The sequence below is a fragment of the Microtus oregoni genome, unplaced genomic scaffold (assembly GCF_018167655.1).
Source record: "Microtus oregoni isolate MIOR12 unplaced genomic scaffold, Mior012 000060F_ref0000265, whole genome shotgun sequence".
Classification (NCBI taxonomy): Eukaryota; Metazoa; Chordata; class Mammalia; order Rodentia; family Cricetidae; genus Microtus; species Microtus oregoni.
In genome coordinates, this window is record NW_024543870.1 from 3,705,876 (window position 1) to 3,724,880 (window position 19,005).

A 19,005-nucleotide genomic window follows, 5' to 3' on the forward strand; every position below is an offset into this window, starting at 1 on the left:
AGAGAAACCCTGTCTCGAAAAACCAAAAAAAAAAAAAAAAAAAAAAAATCAAATGGCAAGGAAGAAGAAATTTAAATAAGCACATTTGATTTGGTCTCTTTTTGTGAAGTTCTGGAGATGAAACCCAGGGTTTCATGCCTAGTAAGCAAGTATTCTACCAACTAAGGACCCCAAGCCTGTGTCTTCCATTCATGTGCCCTATCTGCCAGAGTATTTTTTTTAGGTCTTTAGTAGTTTAGGAGCCCAGAAACAAGGAGCAAAGCCCAGATCCGTGCCCACTGGAGGACTCAGAGCACTAATTCCCCGTTAGCTTCTATTTTACCCTTCCTCAAAATTATGGAATTTTAGCTAAATGTCCTGTAAAAACCATTGTGGCCATGAAATATTCTCATTGCCCTTTACAATGGTTTGATTCTTTTGAAAATTCTAAACATTTTCAAAGGGTTTTTATTTTTATTAGTTTATTGTTTGAGACAAGGTCTCACTTTGCAGCCTAGGCAAGCTTGGAACTTGCTTTGTAGGCCAGGCTGGTTTTAGAGTTCCAGAAATCTGCCTTCCTCTGTTTCCTAAATACTGAGATTAAAGGTGATGCACCACCACTCCCGTATATGTGTATGTATGTATGTATGTATGTATGTGTATGAGATACAGTCCTACTCTGTAACCATGACATCATGAGTCATCTGCCTTAGCCTTCTGAAGACTGGGAGTACAAATATGAACCCCAATGCTTATGAGATATGTCTCTAGTAGATGTAAGACCAGAATGAGAAATTCCATATCAATGTTTGATTATGAACAAAGGGGCTGGGGGGTGTCAGAGGCCTGGGATCCTAACACTTAGGCGTTGATAAGAGTCTCAGGAATTTGCCGGGCGGTGGTGGCGCACGCCTTTAATCCCAGCACTGGGGAGGCAGAGGCAGGTGGATCTCTGTGAGTTCGAGGCCAGCCTGGTCTACAAGAGCTAGTTCCAGGACAGGCTCCAGAGAAACCCTATCTCGAAAAACAAAACAAAACAAAATATAAAAAAAGAAAGAAAGAAAGAAAGAAAGAAAAAAGAGTCCTTCAGGAATTGAAGATCACACTCAGCTGAGGTCTGAGGTTCATCTGCCCAGTTCACTCGGTTTCCCTTTGCTTACTCACCTCCAAAGAATGAGAATAATAACAGGACTGATGTCCTACAGTGGTCTATGGGGTATACCCGGACTGGAGATGAGCTATATTGGTATAACAGAGTGTTTTGGGTATACGCGAAGCTCGGCATCGAATATGACTAAGACATCCTAGTGACTGTTGTAGACCAGACTTTAGAGCCAGTAAGTACATGGGTTTGGAAACCAGGTACGTAGGGCTGGGCTGTCGGTAAGGGAGAGAAGAGCCGAGTGGTTTCTGGTGGGCTCAGCTCAGGAAACGCTTGCTCGTAGTCCCTGTCAGAATGTGTAGTGACAATTACTATTCCTTTGGAGTAGTCAATGCCTTTGAACCATTTTTTTATCTTTTGGCACTTGCAGATAATATTCAAGCACTCTACCCCACAACAGCCACAATGCTGTGCCCTTTCAAGGGCATCCAGCTTGTTGTCAGGGCAAGTGTATTCTGAAAGCTAGAGTTTCAATATACAGTTTAAATATGGGGGGAGGGGTAATACGGTCTTATGTAGCACAGACTGGCCTTGAACTTACTTCTGATCTCCCTATCTTTGCTGCAGCCGCACAGGTTCGGGGATTATAGGGTTGTGGTTACTGGCTACTATGTCTGGCTCAAAGTAGAAATATTAATATAAAATTGTTCTATTGGGTTTGAAATCCATACATGAAATGACATTACATTCGTCAATAAAAAGAAAAGTTGTTTGATTCTTTAAATAAAATTATAATTGTAAATTTTGAATGGTGGTGTAAAGTGGTTTTAAATATTTTATTACCCACTTATGTGATCAGAGGCCCTCAATGATAATGAGTATCCAGAATATGAGGGACTCATCATTAGAAAGTCTGAATCAAAAGCTGCACAAAGTCATTCTAACCATAAAACTCAATAGGAAAATATAGTCACAAGACCAAGTTCAAAGTGATCATTAACAAAATGGATATTTTTACTTGCTAGTTTTATGCAAATTCCATGTGCAATATCTTCCCTAATAATTTGCATCTTATTTTTAATCACAATTATATAAAGAAGATGTTATGAAAATTTTAAATCAGCCATTACTTAGATGGCGCCAGATCGCTTGCTACTTACCCTAGTGAGCTTTGAAACGTGATGTTAGTTTTTAAGTTCAGGATCACATAGTGAGTTCAAGGCCAGCCTGGGCTGTATAAAAACACCATCTCAAAGATTTCTAATTATTTTCTAGGCTTGGTAACAGCCTTTAATCCCAGGACTTGGGAGGCGGAAGCAGGTGATTCTCTGTGAGTTCTACTCAACCTGGTTTCCATAACGAATTTCAAGCAAGTCAGGGCTGCATATGGAAACCGTCTTAAAAAAAAAAAAAGTTAGGGCTACAAGGATTGACAGAAGACAAGGTTCATAGGGTCAAGAGCTAGATCAGAGATATTATATGTGCGATATTTTGGGCACAAGAACTGGAGGTACTTTAAGGGGGAAAAAGCTTGGAAAAATAGTTGGGAATGAGTACTCACCCATAGGTGGGGTCTTTGCCAGCTTGACCTGCAGTGTGAACTCCAGGCCAGCACTACTGGGTCTTGCTGACCCTGTCTTAAAGCACAAAACCCAAGCTAGGCGGTGGGGGTGCACGCCTTTAATCCCAGCACTCAGGAGGCAGAGACAGATCTCTGTGAGTTTGAGTCCAGCCTGATCTACAGAGTGAGTTCCAGGACAGGCTCCAAAGCAACACAGAAAACCCGTCTCGAAAACAAACAAACAAACAAAAAACCCAAAAAACCAAAAAACTTGGGGAGACAACATGCCAACATGCAGAGAGACAGATTGCAGATCTTCACTGCTAGGCCTGCCCCCTTTCCCGAGTTCAAATCGTGTAACTTTTTTTCTCTCTCTCTCTTATTTATTTAGGTTTTTGAAGACAGGATTTCTCTGTTTAACAGCTCTGTCTGTCCTGAATCTCGTTCTGTACAGTGCTTGGATTAAAGGCATGCACCACCACTGTCCGGCAGCTCTCTTTCTTTTGGATTCCGCCCAGAGCCTATAACCATGCTTTCACAGACACACTGGACTTCGGATTCTCTGAAGGACATATCCCACACTCCACTCTTCTACAGATGCTTGCCCACCTCCATGCACTACTCGAAAGGAGTGTTGTTGCTCTTCTCTGTCTCTCTTTCCAGCAGGGGCTGGGATTTACAGCTTGCCTACTTTGTTCTTCTCTCCCAAACTTTATCAAAATGGTCAAACTACAAAAAGAAAGACAGAAAAAAAAATTCCTAGACAAACATAAAATGCCATGTAGTTCTTACCAATCACCCTGGCAGTATTTTTCAGAGGAAGCACAGTTTGAATATCATTATTGAAGGTCTTTAAGATTGTCCTTCCTAGCTGGGCGGTGGTGGCACACTCCTTTAGTCCCAACACTTAGGAGGCAGAGGCAGGCGGATCTGTGAGTTCAAGGCCAGCCTGGTCTACAGCGTGAGTTCCAGGGCATCCAGGGTTACACGCAGAAACTGTCTGGAAAAACCAAGGATTAAAAAAAAAAGAACGAAAGCTAGTTGGGCAGTGGTGGCCCACGCCTTTAATCCCAGAATTCGGGAATAGAGGTAGGAGGATCTCTGTGAGTTTAAGGCCAGCCTGGTCTACAGAGTGAGATCTAGGACTGCTTCAGTGCTTTCAGTGGTGAACCACATCCTGGAATTGAACCATTTCTTCTTCTAAGCTGTGTTTGGTCTTGCTGTTAATTACAGCAACAGAGAGCAGACTAGAAGCGGTGTCGGGCAGCCCAGGGTGGCCTCACAGTCCCCTTTGTAGCTGTGAATGTCCTTGAACTTTTTCTTTTTTGAGATAGGGCTTCTTTGTGTAGCTGTCTGTCCTGAAACTAGCTGTGTAGACCAGTCTGGTCTGAAACTCAGAGAGATTCTTGTGAATCTGTCTCCTGATTGCTGGGATTAAAAGTGTCAGGTACCACACCTGGCTGTCCTCAATTGTCTGATCTCCTAAGGCCACCCCACAAATGCGTGATTAGGGGCTGTGTCACGTTGCTCAGATGAAGATCCAGGCAAAAGCCTGATACATTCTAGGCAAGCAAGTTAGAACATACCTAAATCCATTTTTCCAAGACAGTTTCTCTGTGTAGCCTTAGCTGTCCTAGAACTTGCTCTGTAGACCAGGCTGGCTTCAGACTCAGAGATCCATTAGCTTCTGCCTCCTCAGGCCTGTACCACCACCTGAATCTATTTTCAGTCTTTCACAGAAAGGGACAGATAATTTCTAAAGGAACTTGTTAGGCGGAATGTTAAGTTAAAACAGGCGATTTGTTGCAAGACAAGGCTTGTCAATTGTGCTTTTCTTTCCTCCAGTAATTTTAATTTTTTTTTTTTTTTTTTTTATCTGAAACAGGGTCTCACTATATAGCACTGGCTGTCCTGGAACTCTAGGTCAGAGACCCACCTGCTTCTGCCTTTCAGGGTGGCCTAGAGGTGTGCCAAACCACTCCTGAAAATCCGTATTGTTAATTTACGGTTATCATGGGTGTTGGGAGATATCTAATCCTATGTTCACTGTTTTTTGAAAAACTAAAATCCAAATTTCTTCAGATCCCTTTGCCAGGCAGAGAAAAGATGCGATTTCTAGTTCATTCACGTGCTTCACAGTGAAACTTTTAACAGACATCATTTTAAAAAGACTCAAATCACTAGTCAGCAGGTAGTCTAGCTGGCCACAAAGCCTCGTTACGAACTCTGGCAATCCTTCCATTCTCTAAAATTCTGTACCCCAAACACATGATTCTGTTCCTTCCCCTCGGATTGATAAAAGCTTGAATTCTTACAATCTGCGGGAGGCCGGAAGAGTAAACCTCATTAAATCGGCCGCGTTTTCCCGCCAAGGCCGCAGGGCTAGCAGCCCGGGCCTCGTAAGGAGACGGCGCAGTCGCACTGTGCACGCACGCCGGGCCCCAGACACTTAGATCCCCGCGACGGGGGCGAAGGGCTCAGCGGCTCTCGGGCCGCGTGGTTTTCCATAGGGTACTGGAGTAGGGTGACCTCGGAAATGGAGACTCAGCAGCGCACGGGGGAGGGGCGGGAGGCGCCAAAAGAAAGGGAAAAGGCCTTTCTCCCGGCCAACGCGCGGTCACGCGGCTTTCTCCCGACGTGGGCGCTTCCCATTGGTCGAGCTGCCACTGACGTGCCCCAGTTGCCTGGCGCGAACCGCGGAGGGGGCGGTGCTGCGTTGGAAGTCGGTGCGGCGCGCGCGCGCTCCCGCGGCTCGACCAATCCTTACGCTCCGCTCTCGGCCCGCCAACCCTCCCGTCCAATCGAGCTCCGCGTAGGCACAACTCCGCCCCCGGTGGGCGGGCAGCGCGCGGAAAGGGCGTCACGTGATGACTAGCCCCGCCTCTTCCTCTCGGTCCCATATTGAACTCGAGTTGGAAGAGGCGAGTCCGGTCTCAAAATGGAGGTAAAACCGCCGCCCGGTCGCCCCCAGCCTGACTCCGGCCGTCGCCGCCGCCGCCGGGGGGAGGAGGTATTAGGGGGAGAGCGGGGGGTTGCTGGGTAGTTGCCGGCGTGGGGGGGGCTTTGGCTCGATGGGAGCGGGGAGGCCGGAGGGAACCGGGACGATCGTCCCGCGCTCTGCGCTGAGAGGGCGGTGGGGGGGAGGGGAAGCGGGCCGGGCGGCCTCATGGAGGCCCTCGATCGGCCTGGCCCTCTCGGTCGGCCGCCCCAGCGGCCCTCGGAGACCGTGGCGCGGCCGGGGAGGGGGGTCGGCGGCCGGGAGGGGAGCCCGCGGCCTAATGCGGCCTGGCTGGCGAGGCCGCGGCCGGCATGGCGGGCCTCCGCGGGAGCGGTTGGGAGGAGGCGGTGGGGGAGGGGAGGCGCACATCCGGGCGAGCGAGCAGCAGGCGGGCGGCGGCCACATTGACATTGATCCGCTGGCGCGTTACGAAATGGCGCATTGGCCCGCAATGGCCGCCGCCTGCTTTACGCCGCCGGGGAGTGCGTGGGATTGGAGGGAGCGGCGAGAGAGGCGGCCGGGCAGAAAATGCCGCCGATGGCCTCGAGGCTCGGGGCGCGGTGCTTTGCGCTGGGGTGCTGCCGGCGCGGAAGCGGGCTTTCGGGCCTCCTCGGTGATGACGATTCGCGCAGTTCTTTTGCCGGATTCTCTCCGCGCTCGTTTGGGGGTGCATTACTGAAAAGCTTGCCGCTTTAAGGTGCTTCCTAACCCGCTCCTTTTCGCTCAAGTATTTGGAAGGAAAGTACTTATAGGGTCTTGGCGGTTGAAGTTTTAATTGCTTCAGGATTTGCGTGTAGGTAATGTGTTTATTTGGAGCTGTTAATACTTAATCTAATTTCTTATTCTTTGGATTGGTGCCGTTGTGGTTTCCTGGATTTTGGTTTTGGAGAACTGCGACCACAGTCGGGAATTTCACGATTGCGGGGATTTTGTGTGTAGAGATGTTATTTTTGTGTATTGTCGAATGCATTTATCTGAGGCTTGACTAAATGGGACTAAGTGAATTGATGCTTTGGGCAGTTGATCATTTAACGTGTTTGTAATATGTAACACCTTTGTCACTGAATGCTTTAACACCTCTATTTCTAGAAGATTGAAGACGTTTTTTAAATGTGAATGAGTCTCTTTTAAGGATTTGTGTTTTGTCTTAATGCGTTCATTAAAAGCAGGTCACTTGAATTTAAAACCATGAAAATGAAAAATTCATACTAGCTATTTTCTAAGTAGATTACGGTTTTGTGCTTAATTCCTCTGGCAGACGGTATTATACTTTACGGTGACGTAAATTCCAATTATATGCATGTGTATGTAGTGTTTGAAATCATTTTACTATATGTTTTAAGTGGGCATACAGCAAGTTCAATTGATTACAGAAAGCGAAGTCCTGCAACTGGGTGTGATGATGCACGCCTGTTACCCTAGCACGTGCAAGGCTGAGGTGTAGGAGGGCTGCCTCAAGTTCATTCTAGCGTGCTCATCAGCACCTAGCTCTCAGCACTACGGGGTTTAACCCATAGAGGTGTTTTTTGTTCTTTATGGGATGTCTGTTTTGCTTAGGAATGTCTTTTAAATAACCGATTTGCTGGAAATCTGAATTTTTCCGAATTTGCCACACAAACCTATTAAGTTGCATTTTGTAGATTGTGTTTTAAAATGAAGGGTTTGTTGGTGTTGCAGACTGAGGATAGTGGCAATGGCCATGGGTGGATGATGCTGACTTTTCGGGTCGTGGCCCCCCCATGCATGACTTGTTACAAACATCTGAAATACATTCCTTTTAGTTGTAGCAGTCAAAAGAGTTTTGTTTTTTAATTCTGGGGTTCAGTTGAGTTAATAATGTTTTAAAATGACCCCAGGTACCATTGTAGTGGGGTTTTTTTATTTTTAAGACAGCCCACCCACTATGTATTTTATACTGGCTTTGAACTGGATATGTGACCCAAGCTAGCCTCTGCTTCAAACGCTGAAATTAACTGGTGTGTACTATCATGCCCAGCGTAGAGCAGATTTATTTAGTTGGGATATTAATGTTAAAAATTTTGAGACTCACGTGACATAAAATTTGCTTCAAGAAAAAAATAAAACTGTGCTGATCTTTTTTTCTCAGGGCCATGATCCAAAGGAACCAGAACAGTTGAGGAAACTGTTTATTGGTGGTCTGAGCTTTGAAACCACAGATGATAGCTTAAGAGAACATTTTGAGAAATGGGGCACACTTACAGACTGTGTGGTGAGTTCTTGGTGAAAGGGTGGTCTTAGGAACAGGTGGGAACCTATAGGACTATGTAAATACTTCTGTTCCTTTATTTTGTAGGTAATGAGAGATCCCCAAACAAAACGTTCCAGGGGCTTTGGTTTTGTGACCTACTCTTGTGTTGAAGAGGTGGATGCTGCAATGTGTGCTCGGCCACACAAAGTTGATGGGCGTGTGGTGGAACCAAAGAGAGCCGTTTCTAGAGAGGTATTTTAATAACATGTTGTATGACTTATGGGGCTGTAAGAGTTTGGTTTTTTTGACTTAAAATTATTTTGTTTGCAGGATTCTGTAAAACCTGGTGCCCATTTAACAGTGAAGAAAATCTTTGTTGGTGGTATTAAAGAGGACACAGAAGAGTATAACCTGAGAGACTACTTTGAAAAGTATGGCAAGATTGAAACCATAGAAGTTATGGAAGACAGGCAGAGTGGGAAAAAGAGAGGATTTGCTTTTGTGACTTTTGATGACCACGACACAGTTGATAAAATTGTTGGTAAGTAACAATTAGTTGCTGCATGAATGATTTCTGTTTTCAACTGGATCCACTAATGTGTTTATACTTTGAAAAGTGTAGAAGGATGTAATTTTAGTTTTTATGAGTCATCTAGAGCAGTGCTTCGCAACCTTCTAATGTTGTGACCCTTTAATACAGTTCCTCATGTTGTGATGACCCCAAGTATAAAATTATTTTTATTGCTACTTCATAACTGTAAATCTGTTACTGTTATGAATCAAAACATAGAGATCCAATGTGATTCGCATCTCAGTTAAGGAGCATTTCTTCACCGGGTGATGGCACACCCAGAGGCTGAGGCAGGTGGATCTCTGAATTGGAGGCCAACCTGGTCTACAGAGTGAGTTCTAAGACAGTGTGGGCTGTTAACACAGAGGAACCCTGTCTTGAGAAACAAACAAAATCATTTCTTCCCCATATATCCTCTCTCCTTCTCAGTCTGCCAATTTAATAGTATTTTAGTTACTTGCATGGTAACAAAGGGTTTTACTTACATGATTTTCCAAACAAAAATAACTTTGTTTTGTCTTTTACTTAAAAACTTATAGTTCAGAAATATCACACTATTAATGGGCATAATTGTGAAGTGAAAAAGGCCCTTTCGAAACAAGAGATGCAGTCTGCTGGATCACAGAGAGGTAAGTAGGATTATATACACATAAATAAAATATGAACAATAGTAGAAAGATTTTTAAATTTCTACTTTGACCTGTGTTACAGGCCGTGGTGGTGGATCTGGCAATTTTATGGGTCGTGGAGGGAACTTTGGAGGTGGTGGAGGTAATTTTGGTCGTGGTGGAAACTTTGGTGGAAGAGGTAAGGTACATTTTAAGTGCTAATGCATCAGAAATTTATTAGTAAGTTCAAGGTATAGTGTTAATTCGACCTTTGATTTTTTTTTTTCCTTAGGAGGCTATGGTGGTGGAGGTGGTGGCAGCAGAGGTAGTTATGGAGGTGGTGATGGTGGATATAATGGATTTGGAGGTGATGGTGAGTATGTAAAGATTTTGGTCTTTAATTTCTGCATTGCCAGGAATCAGACACATGACCTCATGCTATGCAGTAAAACTTAGATATGGCAGATGTTTACTGGGTTATCAGTCAGTAAAAGTGTCATGCCTTCCACATTAAAAATTTACCACAAAAGAAGCCTCTCTGCCAAGTAAAATGTTAACTTAAGTTGTCTTAAGTCAGTATGATTTATTTGTACCAGCAGTTGAGCTAAAATGAAAATTTTTTAAGTGAAAACTGACTTGCTGAAAAAACATAAGACTCATTTTAGGATTTCAGCAACCAGCCAGGCGGTGGTGGCGCACGCCTTTAATCCCAGCACTTGGTAGGCAGAGGCAGGCAGATCTCTGTGAGTTCAAGACCAGCCTGGTCTACAGAGCTAGTTCCAGGACAGGCTCCAAAATCACAGAGAAACCCTGTCTCAACCCCCCCCTCCAAAAAAAAAAAGATTTCAGCCACCAGGATTGCTTGGCTCTGACTAGATTTTAGAGTGTTAATCAGTTCAGTGGCACATTCCCAGTGACAGTGTGGTAGAAACCAGAAGTGTTTGAGCCCTCCCTCTACATTTGTCTTTGTGTGGCTTTTTTTTTAGGTGGCAACTATGGTGGTGGTCCTGGTTACAGCAGTAGAGGAGGCTATGGTGGTGGTGGGCCAGGCTATGGAAACCAAGGTGGATATGGTGGTGGTGGAGGAGGAGGATATGACGGTTACAATGAAGGAGGAAATTTTGGTGGAGGTAAGTTATAAACAGAAATGACCATCTAAGTTAATTCTCTGCAATACTCAAACATTCTTAAGGATAGACGGGAAAGAAATTTTAATTGTTAATAGCTAAAATAAAAACAAGCTCATCGGGGGGCTGGAGAGATGGCTCAGTGGTTAAGAGCACTGTCTGCTCTTCCAGAGATCCTGAGTTCAATTCCCAGCAACCACATGGTGGCTCCAAACCATCTGTAAAGAGATCTGGCGCCCTCTGGCGTGTGAAGGCAGAAAGTTGTATACATAATAAATAAATCTTTAAAAAAAAAAAAAAAAAAAAAAAAAAAAAAAAAACAAGCTCATCGGGCTGGAGAAGGTAGCTCAGAGGTTAAGAGAACTGACTGCTGTTCCGGAGGTCCCGAGTTCAATTCCCAGCAAGCACATGATAATTCATACCCATCTATAATGATATCTGGTGCTCAGAACACTATATACATAATAAATAAATAATAAAAACAAGCTCATCCATGTAAACTTAGCTGACAGGCCATGCCCATTATTTTTAAGTTGTGGGAAAAAGGGTACTGCATACATTTCACAATTAGAAAACAATTTTTAAGATAATGCATGTAGGGAAATTTCGGTTCCAAATCAGTCTGGATAGCATAGAATAAGGTTTCTAGTGTACAGTTGAATGCTGTTGAGGCATATTTACAGTTTTTTATGATCGTAACTATTCCCAAAACTTTGTCATAATAATTAGGATATTATTTTAAAGAGGTACTATATTATAACCCAACTAGCCTTAAATATGTATTGGACTATGGCTTTGAAACTTTGCACCCACCTCCCGACCACACCACGCAAATTTGATCTTTAAAATTTTTTTTTTGCAGTTTATAAGAGGAACTTTAATATATAGTAAAATGGACATGTAAAAGTAAATTACATGGGGAGACTTAGAATGGAGTGTGCAAAATGTTTGAATACTTAGGTGAATAGGGTGCTGTATCAGCTCTTGGAATACTTTGGGTGTGTTACTCTATTATGTATTTGTAATGTACTAACATACTACATACTGTACCATGGGTTTTCCATAATTATTACAGGTAAAGCTTTGGTAGAGAACTGTTGAACCTAACTTGTAATGTGAGTGCTGATACTTTAAATTGCTGCTTTAAAAGGTGCATTGTATCAGAATCACATTGACAGTTTAGATGATTTAAATAAGGTCAAAACATGCTGAAATTTAATGAGCTTCTTAGAAATGTACTCTTGAATGTTTCACTTACTAAGCCCCAAATCTATATTAGCTCACTTAGGCTTCTGGTAAATGGAGTTTAGTACCTAAGGTTGATGTTAATGCTTGCATTAAAAAATACATGATTGTACAAATTATTATGGTAAACTACAAATAAAATCTTTGTGATTTCAGGTAACTATGGTGGTGGGAACTATAATGACTTTGGAAATTATAGTGGACAACAGCAATCAAATTATGGACCCATGAAAGGGGGCAGTTTTGGTGGAAGAAGCTCAGGCAGTCCCTATGGTGGTAAGTCCTTTTTAGTTAGAATTCTTGAGAGCCATCTTGGTTTAACATTTTATGTGTATTTAGAACTGTTTGTGTTATTTTCCAGGTGGCTATGGATCAGGTGGTGGAAGTGGTGGATATGGTAGCAGAAGGTTTTAAAAAAACAGCAGAAAAGGGTAGGTATCCTTATTTTTTTTTAAATTATGATGATAAAAGATTATATGGACTGTTCACTGAGTGTAATAATTTTTTTATCCTGTATTATTCAACAGGCTACAGTTCTTAGCAGGAGAGAGAGCGAGGAGTTGTCAGGAAAGCTGCAGGTTACTTTGAGACAGTCGTCCTAAATGCATTAGAGGAACTGTAAAAATCTGCCACAGAAGGAGCGATGATCCATAGTCAGAAAAGTTACCGCAGCTTAAACAGGAGGCCCTTCTTGTTCAGGACTGTCAGAGCCACAGTTTGCAAAAAGTGCAGCTATTGATTAATGCAATGTAGTGTCAATTAGATGTACATTCCTGAGGTCTTTTATCTGTTGTAGCTTTGTCTTTCTTTTTCTTTTCATTACATCAGGTATATTGCCCTGTAAATTGTGGTAGTGGTACCAGGAATAAAAAATTAAGGAATTTTTAACTTTTCAATATTTGTGTAGTTCAGTTTTTCTACATTTTAGTACAGAAACTTTAACAAAAAATATGCAGTTTTGAAGGTGTTTCCTTGTGAGTTAACAAGTAAAGAAGATCATTGTTAATTACTATTTTGTATGAATTTTGCTAAAGTTAACTGTAAAGAAACACCTACTGACTTGCAACTTAAGGGGAATCTATTCTCCTCATTTCCAAAACCATGATAAATGGGCGATGACATGTGGAGAGAATAGATATTTGTATGTTTGCAATGTGTGTTTTAGATAATTAGGATTGGGTAATAAAAAAATAGCATATTTGTGAATTTAATAGCATTAAGATTACTTTCAAATGAAAAAGATCTCAAAAGTTCCTATTTGGTTTTTGTGCATTTTCTTTCAAAATGTAATCATGATTTAGTATGTTAGATATATTGAGTTCTAGCTGTGTTAAGAACATCTCCATTCCTCATTTACCTTGATCACATTGAAAACTGCTGCCAATAGTTTGGGGTATAAAGTGTTTATACTGCCCTCTACTAAAGGGTGGTGAATGTATACTTAATCTCCCAGTTCAACAGTTCTAATACAGGACCACCAAGTCTGCTGTGTCTGAGCAAACTGGTGGATACCTGGTTCGTTCTGCTTTCCAAGTTTTAAACCCCCAAAGCACACGGATCTAGTCCCTTTCCTTGGTTTAGTTTCCCACACACAATTTTTCAGAACAGAGGAATAAAAATCACTTGTTGAACCCCTAACTGGCTGGCATGCTTTCCTGTTTATACCCTATACATTTTGCTGGATGATGAAGCCAAGGATAGTTAAGGTGTCATTGTCCAAAACAAAGCAGCAGAAAATGTAGCACAGTTGCTTAGTGTGAGCCACCTCACTTCCCAAAGAGTTCAAATTGGATAGTCCTGAATGTTTAAATCCCCAAAGAACACACGGTTATTTGTACATATTTCATCCTAAAACATGTTGGTGTTTGTTCAGAGACCCTGGTTGAGAAGAGTTCTAGATACTAAGGTCGTTTGAAAAATGTCTACTGTTGCGCCAGCTAGTGCTTAACTTCATCCAAGCCCCGAGTATGTGCTCTGCTGTTGCTTTCTTTGGCAGTTGAACGTTGAATTCAAATTTTTACTTGGTTTTTGAAGTATAAGCAAAACAAGCAATAAAAAGGGGAATGGGGTGGGCTAGTGTTCAAATATGCTCTCTTGTGCTCTAATTCTGTGCCTCTGTGCATTATTAATATTTGGATGCATGCAATGCTAGCATGGAACTTTGGTCTTCACAAATACTGCAGTTTTTCCAGAAAACACTCACAAACCAATAAATGTAACAGACAACATTCCATTTGTTAATGGGCATATGTGAATAAGCAGTGTAGAAAATAGGCTCATGTTAGAAAATGGTTACATCTTTCATAACAAAGTGTGGTTATATAAATGGACACTGTCAATGTTCATAGTTTAAACCTGGGTACCTGGTCAAAATGCTTAGGAAATATTAAAACTGAGCTAAATTGTCTCAAGTCATTTTATTCATATAATAAAGATTTAAAGAATTGGGGAGGTTAACATTTCCTGGTTTTGTTTGTGAAATTGTTGGACACAACCTTGACAGTATCCTTTAATGTCATGAGGTCGATTGTATTGTTAACCAACTTTTTATATTCTGGAACAAGTATAATAGTGAAACATTTTAAGTAAGTTGATGTTTACAACCTATAATCAGGTGAAATCTGTATGTGACCTGTTTATAAGTTGTACAAGGTTAGTGTTTGTGAAGAATGTGGAAAAGTAAGCCATGAGAGTGACTTAACCAGCTTTAAAGGACCTAAGTTGTGCTTTTTAAGCACTGGATCAAAGGAAACCCACTAAGACAGGACTTCAGCAGCCTTTGTGTTTGGACAAGTCAGCATAAATAAAGAATGAGAAGGCAGCAGCAAGAACTTCAACTACAGAGAAGTGGAGGCATAAGATACTATGGTGATAGTGAGCAGCTTTCCAAAAGCTAGTTAAATCTGCTTATTGCAACTGAAATGTCGAAGAAAGTAGCAGGAAGGAGCTCCGCCTTTTGGAACATCAATGAGATAGTTGCCACAGTCACTAGGTCTAGCATTTAGACCTGCAAGGAAGGGCAATAAGCATTAGGTAAGGCTTGAATTTGAATTTTTTCACTAATTAAAGAGTACATTTTTGTAAAGCAAGGTAAGAGTAATCTTTTTAATTTGCAGGTGAATGAGAACCCTACTTGCCTAAATGAGGAATGTCATTCCTACCATCTTAAATACGAAGGTTTCTGGCTGGGTAAGGTTTGTAGCTCACAGTAAAACCTGATGACAACATTGGTTCCCCTACAAATCCATACCACAGTTTGGAACATTACCCCCATTAGTAGGTACACTGGCAGGATCCTCAAGCTCAGTTTTATTTTGGGTACCCTGTTGAACAAGTTCTAAGACTTGGCAGTTACATTCTGCAGTGGCCATGGGTATTTGTCAAAAAGCCAGATGTTGCCTCTTCATGCATACCACTCACCATTGGTATCTGTGGTAAAATCCATTTTCTATAAGGGAAACGAAAGTCATTTTGGCTTTCCAGAAAATATTTTTTTGGAATACGGCTTTGAATAAGCTACTAGTTCTACCCTGAAGAAAATGGGGAACTTTCACAGTTACCAGAATGTCTTCCTCAAGGTTTTCTTGCATATAGCGGTTCACTATCATGTGGACCATTAGGAACAGTCATTTTTACTTGTGTGTCTGTCCCCGCCATTCCCTAAACAAAGGGTCTCACTGTTGTCCTGGCCTAGAACTTGATCCACCAGCCTGTCCCCCAAATGCTGGGATGGTTAAAGGGTGGTGCCTAATTGTCACTCATGTTCCTTAAAAAAAATCCAAAGAACAACTGAGTTACTATTCAGATAAGTTGCTGATTGTGTACATAAGGGCTATTGTTGGTTTTTTTTTTTTTTTGCTGCCTTGAAAGGGCTTTGAAAATTGCTAATTCAGGTTACTTTTTAATAACTTCAGAGGACAAGTTTGCAAAAATACTACTGATTTTCACACAGGGATGCCCTATATGTTTTTCCTATACTAAGTTTGCTTGGTATTTCAATCAGGACTGAATTTACATGACATAGCTCGAGATAGCAATCTTTCAATGGTGGTTCTTACATTCAGATTTAGAGATGCATTTTTTTAAACAGGCATTTTCATTCTCTTAAATAAAATGATTTTACTTAATGTGGTTCCACTGTCATTTCTGCAAAAGCATTTTACATACAAAAGGTGGACAGGAAACAATGGGGTGATTTTGACCTGTGGGATACTGTTCCTATTTTACATGTCTAAGAGCTGCATTCACATGTCAAGAACATGGGCTACAGAGAAATGGGCTTGGTTTCAATGATTCTGTTATGTTGCAATTTAAAACATTCCTGACAGTGATGGGCATGACAATGGTAAGCATGGAATGGGTAGGGTGCTGTGAGGAACGGTAGTCTAGCCAAGTATTCGTTTTTGAATGTTTTTTTATGGCAGCGGAGGTGGTCTGTATTGCATTCAGTTGTTTAATTTGTAGTATAATGAAATGTTAACAGATGACTTTTTCATTAAAATATTTTTAGAAGTGTGTGTGTGTGCTGTTTTCTCACTTTGCAGTGTTTTTATAGTTCTACTGTATGAATATGGGCAGTAAAAAGTTTGGGGTGAACCTTAATAGAGTGAGCTTGTTTTAAAAGAGTATGACTTAAAAGCATACTGCTACCTAATAGAAGGGCAACACGGGATATTGGTGTTTGTAAGATTTATAGACTTCGTGGTTGATGAGACATGTGAAATGGTATAGACTGGGGGAAATGAGTTCTAAGTGTGACAACTTTAACCTTGAAAGGTGGTTCCTTGGTCAGACATGAAGTAAGGGTAAGAACTGAGCTCTGTATTAGAGCGCCTCCACCCCAAGATATGGGGAGTTTATAACATTTGAGTTTTGGGATTCTAACTCTAAACCCAGGCTGGCTCAGATTCCACTTCCTCTGTTGGGTCTGTGAGGATGCCTAACCACTTTTGTATAAATAGTCCAGGTGAGAGTCTTGGTGCTGGGATTTTTACACCTTCACATACTGGCTTTATGTAATTAGGAACCACAAATTGCTACTTTATTTAATTCCATTTTCACCAGAACATATTTTTGTGTCGTGATGAAAAGAGCTCTAGTGCCATGTGCTGAGTTTTGCCCCTGATATTTGCTTAGCATGCACAAGGTTCTGGATTCAGTCTCTGTTCGAACCTGCCAAACAGGAAAGCAGATCCAACATTGAACTCCCTGATGTACTTAAGCACTATTTTCTTCAGTAAGATTAGGATCCTGTTAAGCATTAACAGGTTGACTATTTAGGGAACATGCCAATTTTTCTAGCACATTTGAGAACGGGCAGTGGTAGGGTGTTAGATGTTCAGCCCCAATGGATAGTTCTGGGAACTGGAAGGTAAGCATTTGCCCACTGATAATCTCTAAGGTCTAATTAGCATAAGCATGTTCCAAGTTATGTAAATTTTGAGCTTTAAAGTTTTAAAGGAGCTCAATGGTAATCTGGAGGAGGCAGAGGCAGGTAGATCAGTTTGAGGCCAGCCTGGTCTACAGAGTGAGCTCCATGATAACCAGAGCTCTTAAGCAGAGAAGCTAGTCTTGAAAAGCCAACTACATATCTGAATGGATGAGTTTTAGAATGCATTTCTCTTTAGGCATTGCTTTTTTTTTTTTTCTTTACCACTCCCTTTCTCCTGCCTTTACCAGTGACACCCACACTCCCTGTCCTTGACCACTAAAGATCGTTTTGCCTGCATGCACATAAATGTGCATACCTATTCCTTAGAATCCCAAAGAGGGCGCCATTCCCTGGAGTTCCAGATTTAAAGATAACTATGGGTGCTAGGAACCAAACCTTTGTTCTCTGCAAGAGCAGCAGGTGCCCTTAACAGCTGAACCATCTCTCTAGCCCCTTCCATTGTGGTTTTTAATAGGTTAAAATAGTTGACTATCTGGAGGTTATAATGGTTTTCTTTTTAATGGACATTGTTTCCCATTTGATTAATGGAAACATCTTTCAAGCTGCAGATAAGCCACCTGCAGGGAATTTCAGTTTTATGCCTTCATTTAATAACTATTAGGGCCAGGTGGTGGTGGTGCATGCCTTTAGTCCAGCACTCGGGAGGCAGAGGCAGGTGTAGCTATCCTGGTCTAGAGTGAGGTCCAGGACAGGCTCCACAGCTACAGAGAAATCCTGTCTGGAAAAACTATTAGAATGCAATTAGGTTTTGTTTAGTCTGTAAGCTTTGCCTGTCAGGTTTAGATTGTGAACCTAATTCTGTGGGCTTGGACAATTTATTTGGGGTTGATTTCTGTTTTTCTTTATTTGATATTGCCAATAAGAAAGCTTAAAATAATTGGGTTTTGGAATTGAAGAGATGGCTTAGTGACTAGGATTATTTGTTGCATTTCCAGAGGACTTAGGTTTGATTCCCAGCACCTACATGGGGCAGCTCAATCAAGATTTTTCCGAAAATTGTAAGATTAAAGCCATCTACTATTATTATCCAGCCTCAATCACATAAATTATGGATGTGGTAGCACATTTGAATAGACTCCCTATTTACTAAAAAACAGCTGGAAAATCTCTTGGATGGGTTTCTAGGTTCTTAATACAAGGGGCTACAGAGTTGGCACAGTGTTTAAGAACATTTGTGGCTCTTGCAGTGACCCAGGTTTGATTCCCAGTCCCACATGGTTTATAGTCACTAAGCCTCCAGTTTCAGGGGACATGCATTCAGGTAAAACCTTCACACACACAAAATCTAAAAATAAGGGGCTGGAGAGATGACTTAGCAGCTAAGAGCACGGCTCTTGCAGAGGACTAGAGCCCGGTTCCTAGCAGCTCACAACCAGCTGTTGCTCCAGTGTCCGGTCTCCACAGACAACTGCACTCACGCACATACACAAGCAACGCAGATGTTCAGGCACACACATAATTAAAAGTTAAAGATTTAGAATACAATGTTTGATGTATCCTCAAAGTGTGCATTTTAGAGTTGAACTAAAAACAGTTCAAGCAAGGTTTAGACAGTTGGGCTAGATTTAATATTTCAAATATAGAACAAAGGGATATGGGGTTTTGGTAGTTGGGTATGCTAGTATGTTCTGAAGTTTTACATTTTTCTTCTTTTTTTCCTCATGGCATTTTGAGACAGGGTTTCTTTGTGTAACAGCCCTAGCTGTCCTGTACCTAGTTCTGTAGAACAGGCCAGACTCAAAGTCTCAGAGATCCGCCTGCCTCTGCCTCCCGAGTGTTGGGATTAAAGGTATGTACCACTGCTGCCATCTTTTTTTTTTTTTTTTTTAAAGATTTTGTGTGTATGGGTGTTTTGCTTGCATGCCTGTCTGTGTAACTGGTGCCCATAGAGGCCTGAAGAGGGGGTTGAGTCCCCAGAAACTGCAGTTACAAATGGTTGTGAGCTGCCATGCAGGTGCTGGAATTTGAGCCCATGTCCTCTAGAAGAGTAGTCAGAGCTCTTAATCAAGGAACTGTGTTTTCAGGCCCTCTATTTGAAATTTTTAGCAATTACATAAAGCACTACTTAATGTAATTTAGGTACCGTAAAGAAGTCCTGTGGTCAGTTCTCTATCCCCTCTTCCCCGCCCGGACAAGGTTTCTCTGTGTAGCTT

At 41.9% G+C, this 19,005-nt stretch overlaps 1 protein-coding gene across 2 annotated transcripts; it reads left to right on the forward strand.

The window, feature by feature from the left end:
* Window positions 1-5,504: 5,504 nt before the first annotated feature.
* Hnrnpa3 (heterogeneous nuclear ribonucleoprotein A3) lies at window positions 5,505-12,296 on the forward strand. 2 transcript variants are annotated; one of them, XM_041639827.1, is made up of 11 exons: window positions 5,505-5,652; window positions 7,748-7,870; window positions 7,955-8,101; window positions 8,180-8,390; window positions 8,960-9,049; window positions 9,132-9,227; window positions 9,321-9,401; window positions 10,015-10,158; window positions 11,557-11,676; window positions 11,762-11,831; window positions 11,928-12,296. In XM_041639827.1, the coding sequence occupies exons 1-10, from the start codon at window positions 5,581-5,583 to the stop codon at window positions 11,812-11,814; spliced, it is 1,137 nt and encodes a 378-aa protein (XP_041495761.1). In that variant the 5' UTR covers window positions 5,505-5,580; the 3' UTR covers window positions 11,815-11,831; window positions 11,928-12,296. The 2 variants fall into 2 exon arrangements, with proteins under 2 accessions (XP_041495761.1, XP_041495762.1); XM_041639828.1 differs by having other exon boundaries at window positions 5,519-5,586.
* Window positions 12,297-19,005: the final 6,709 nt, after the last annotated feature.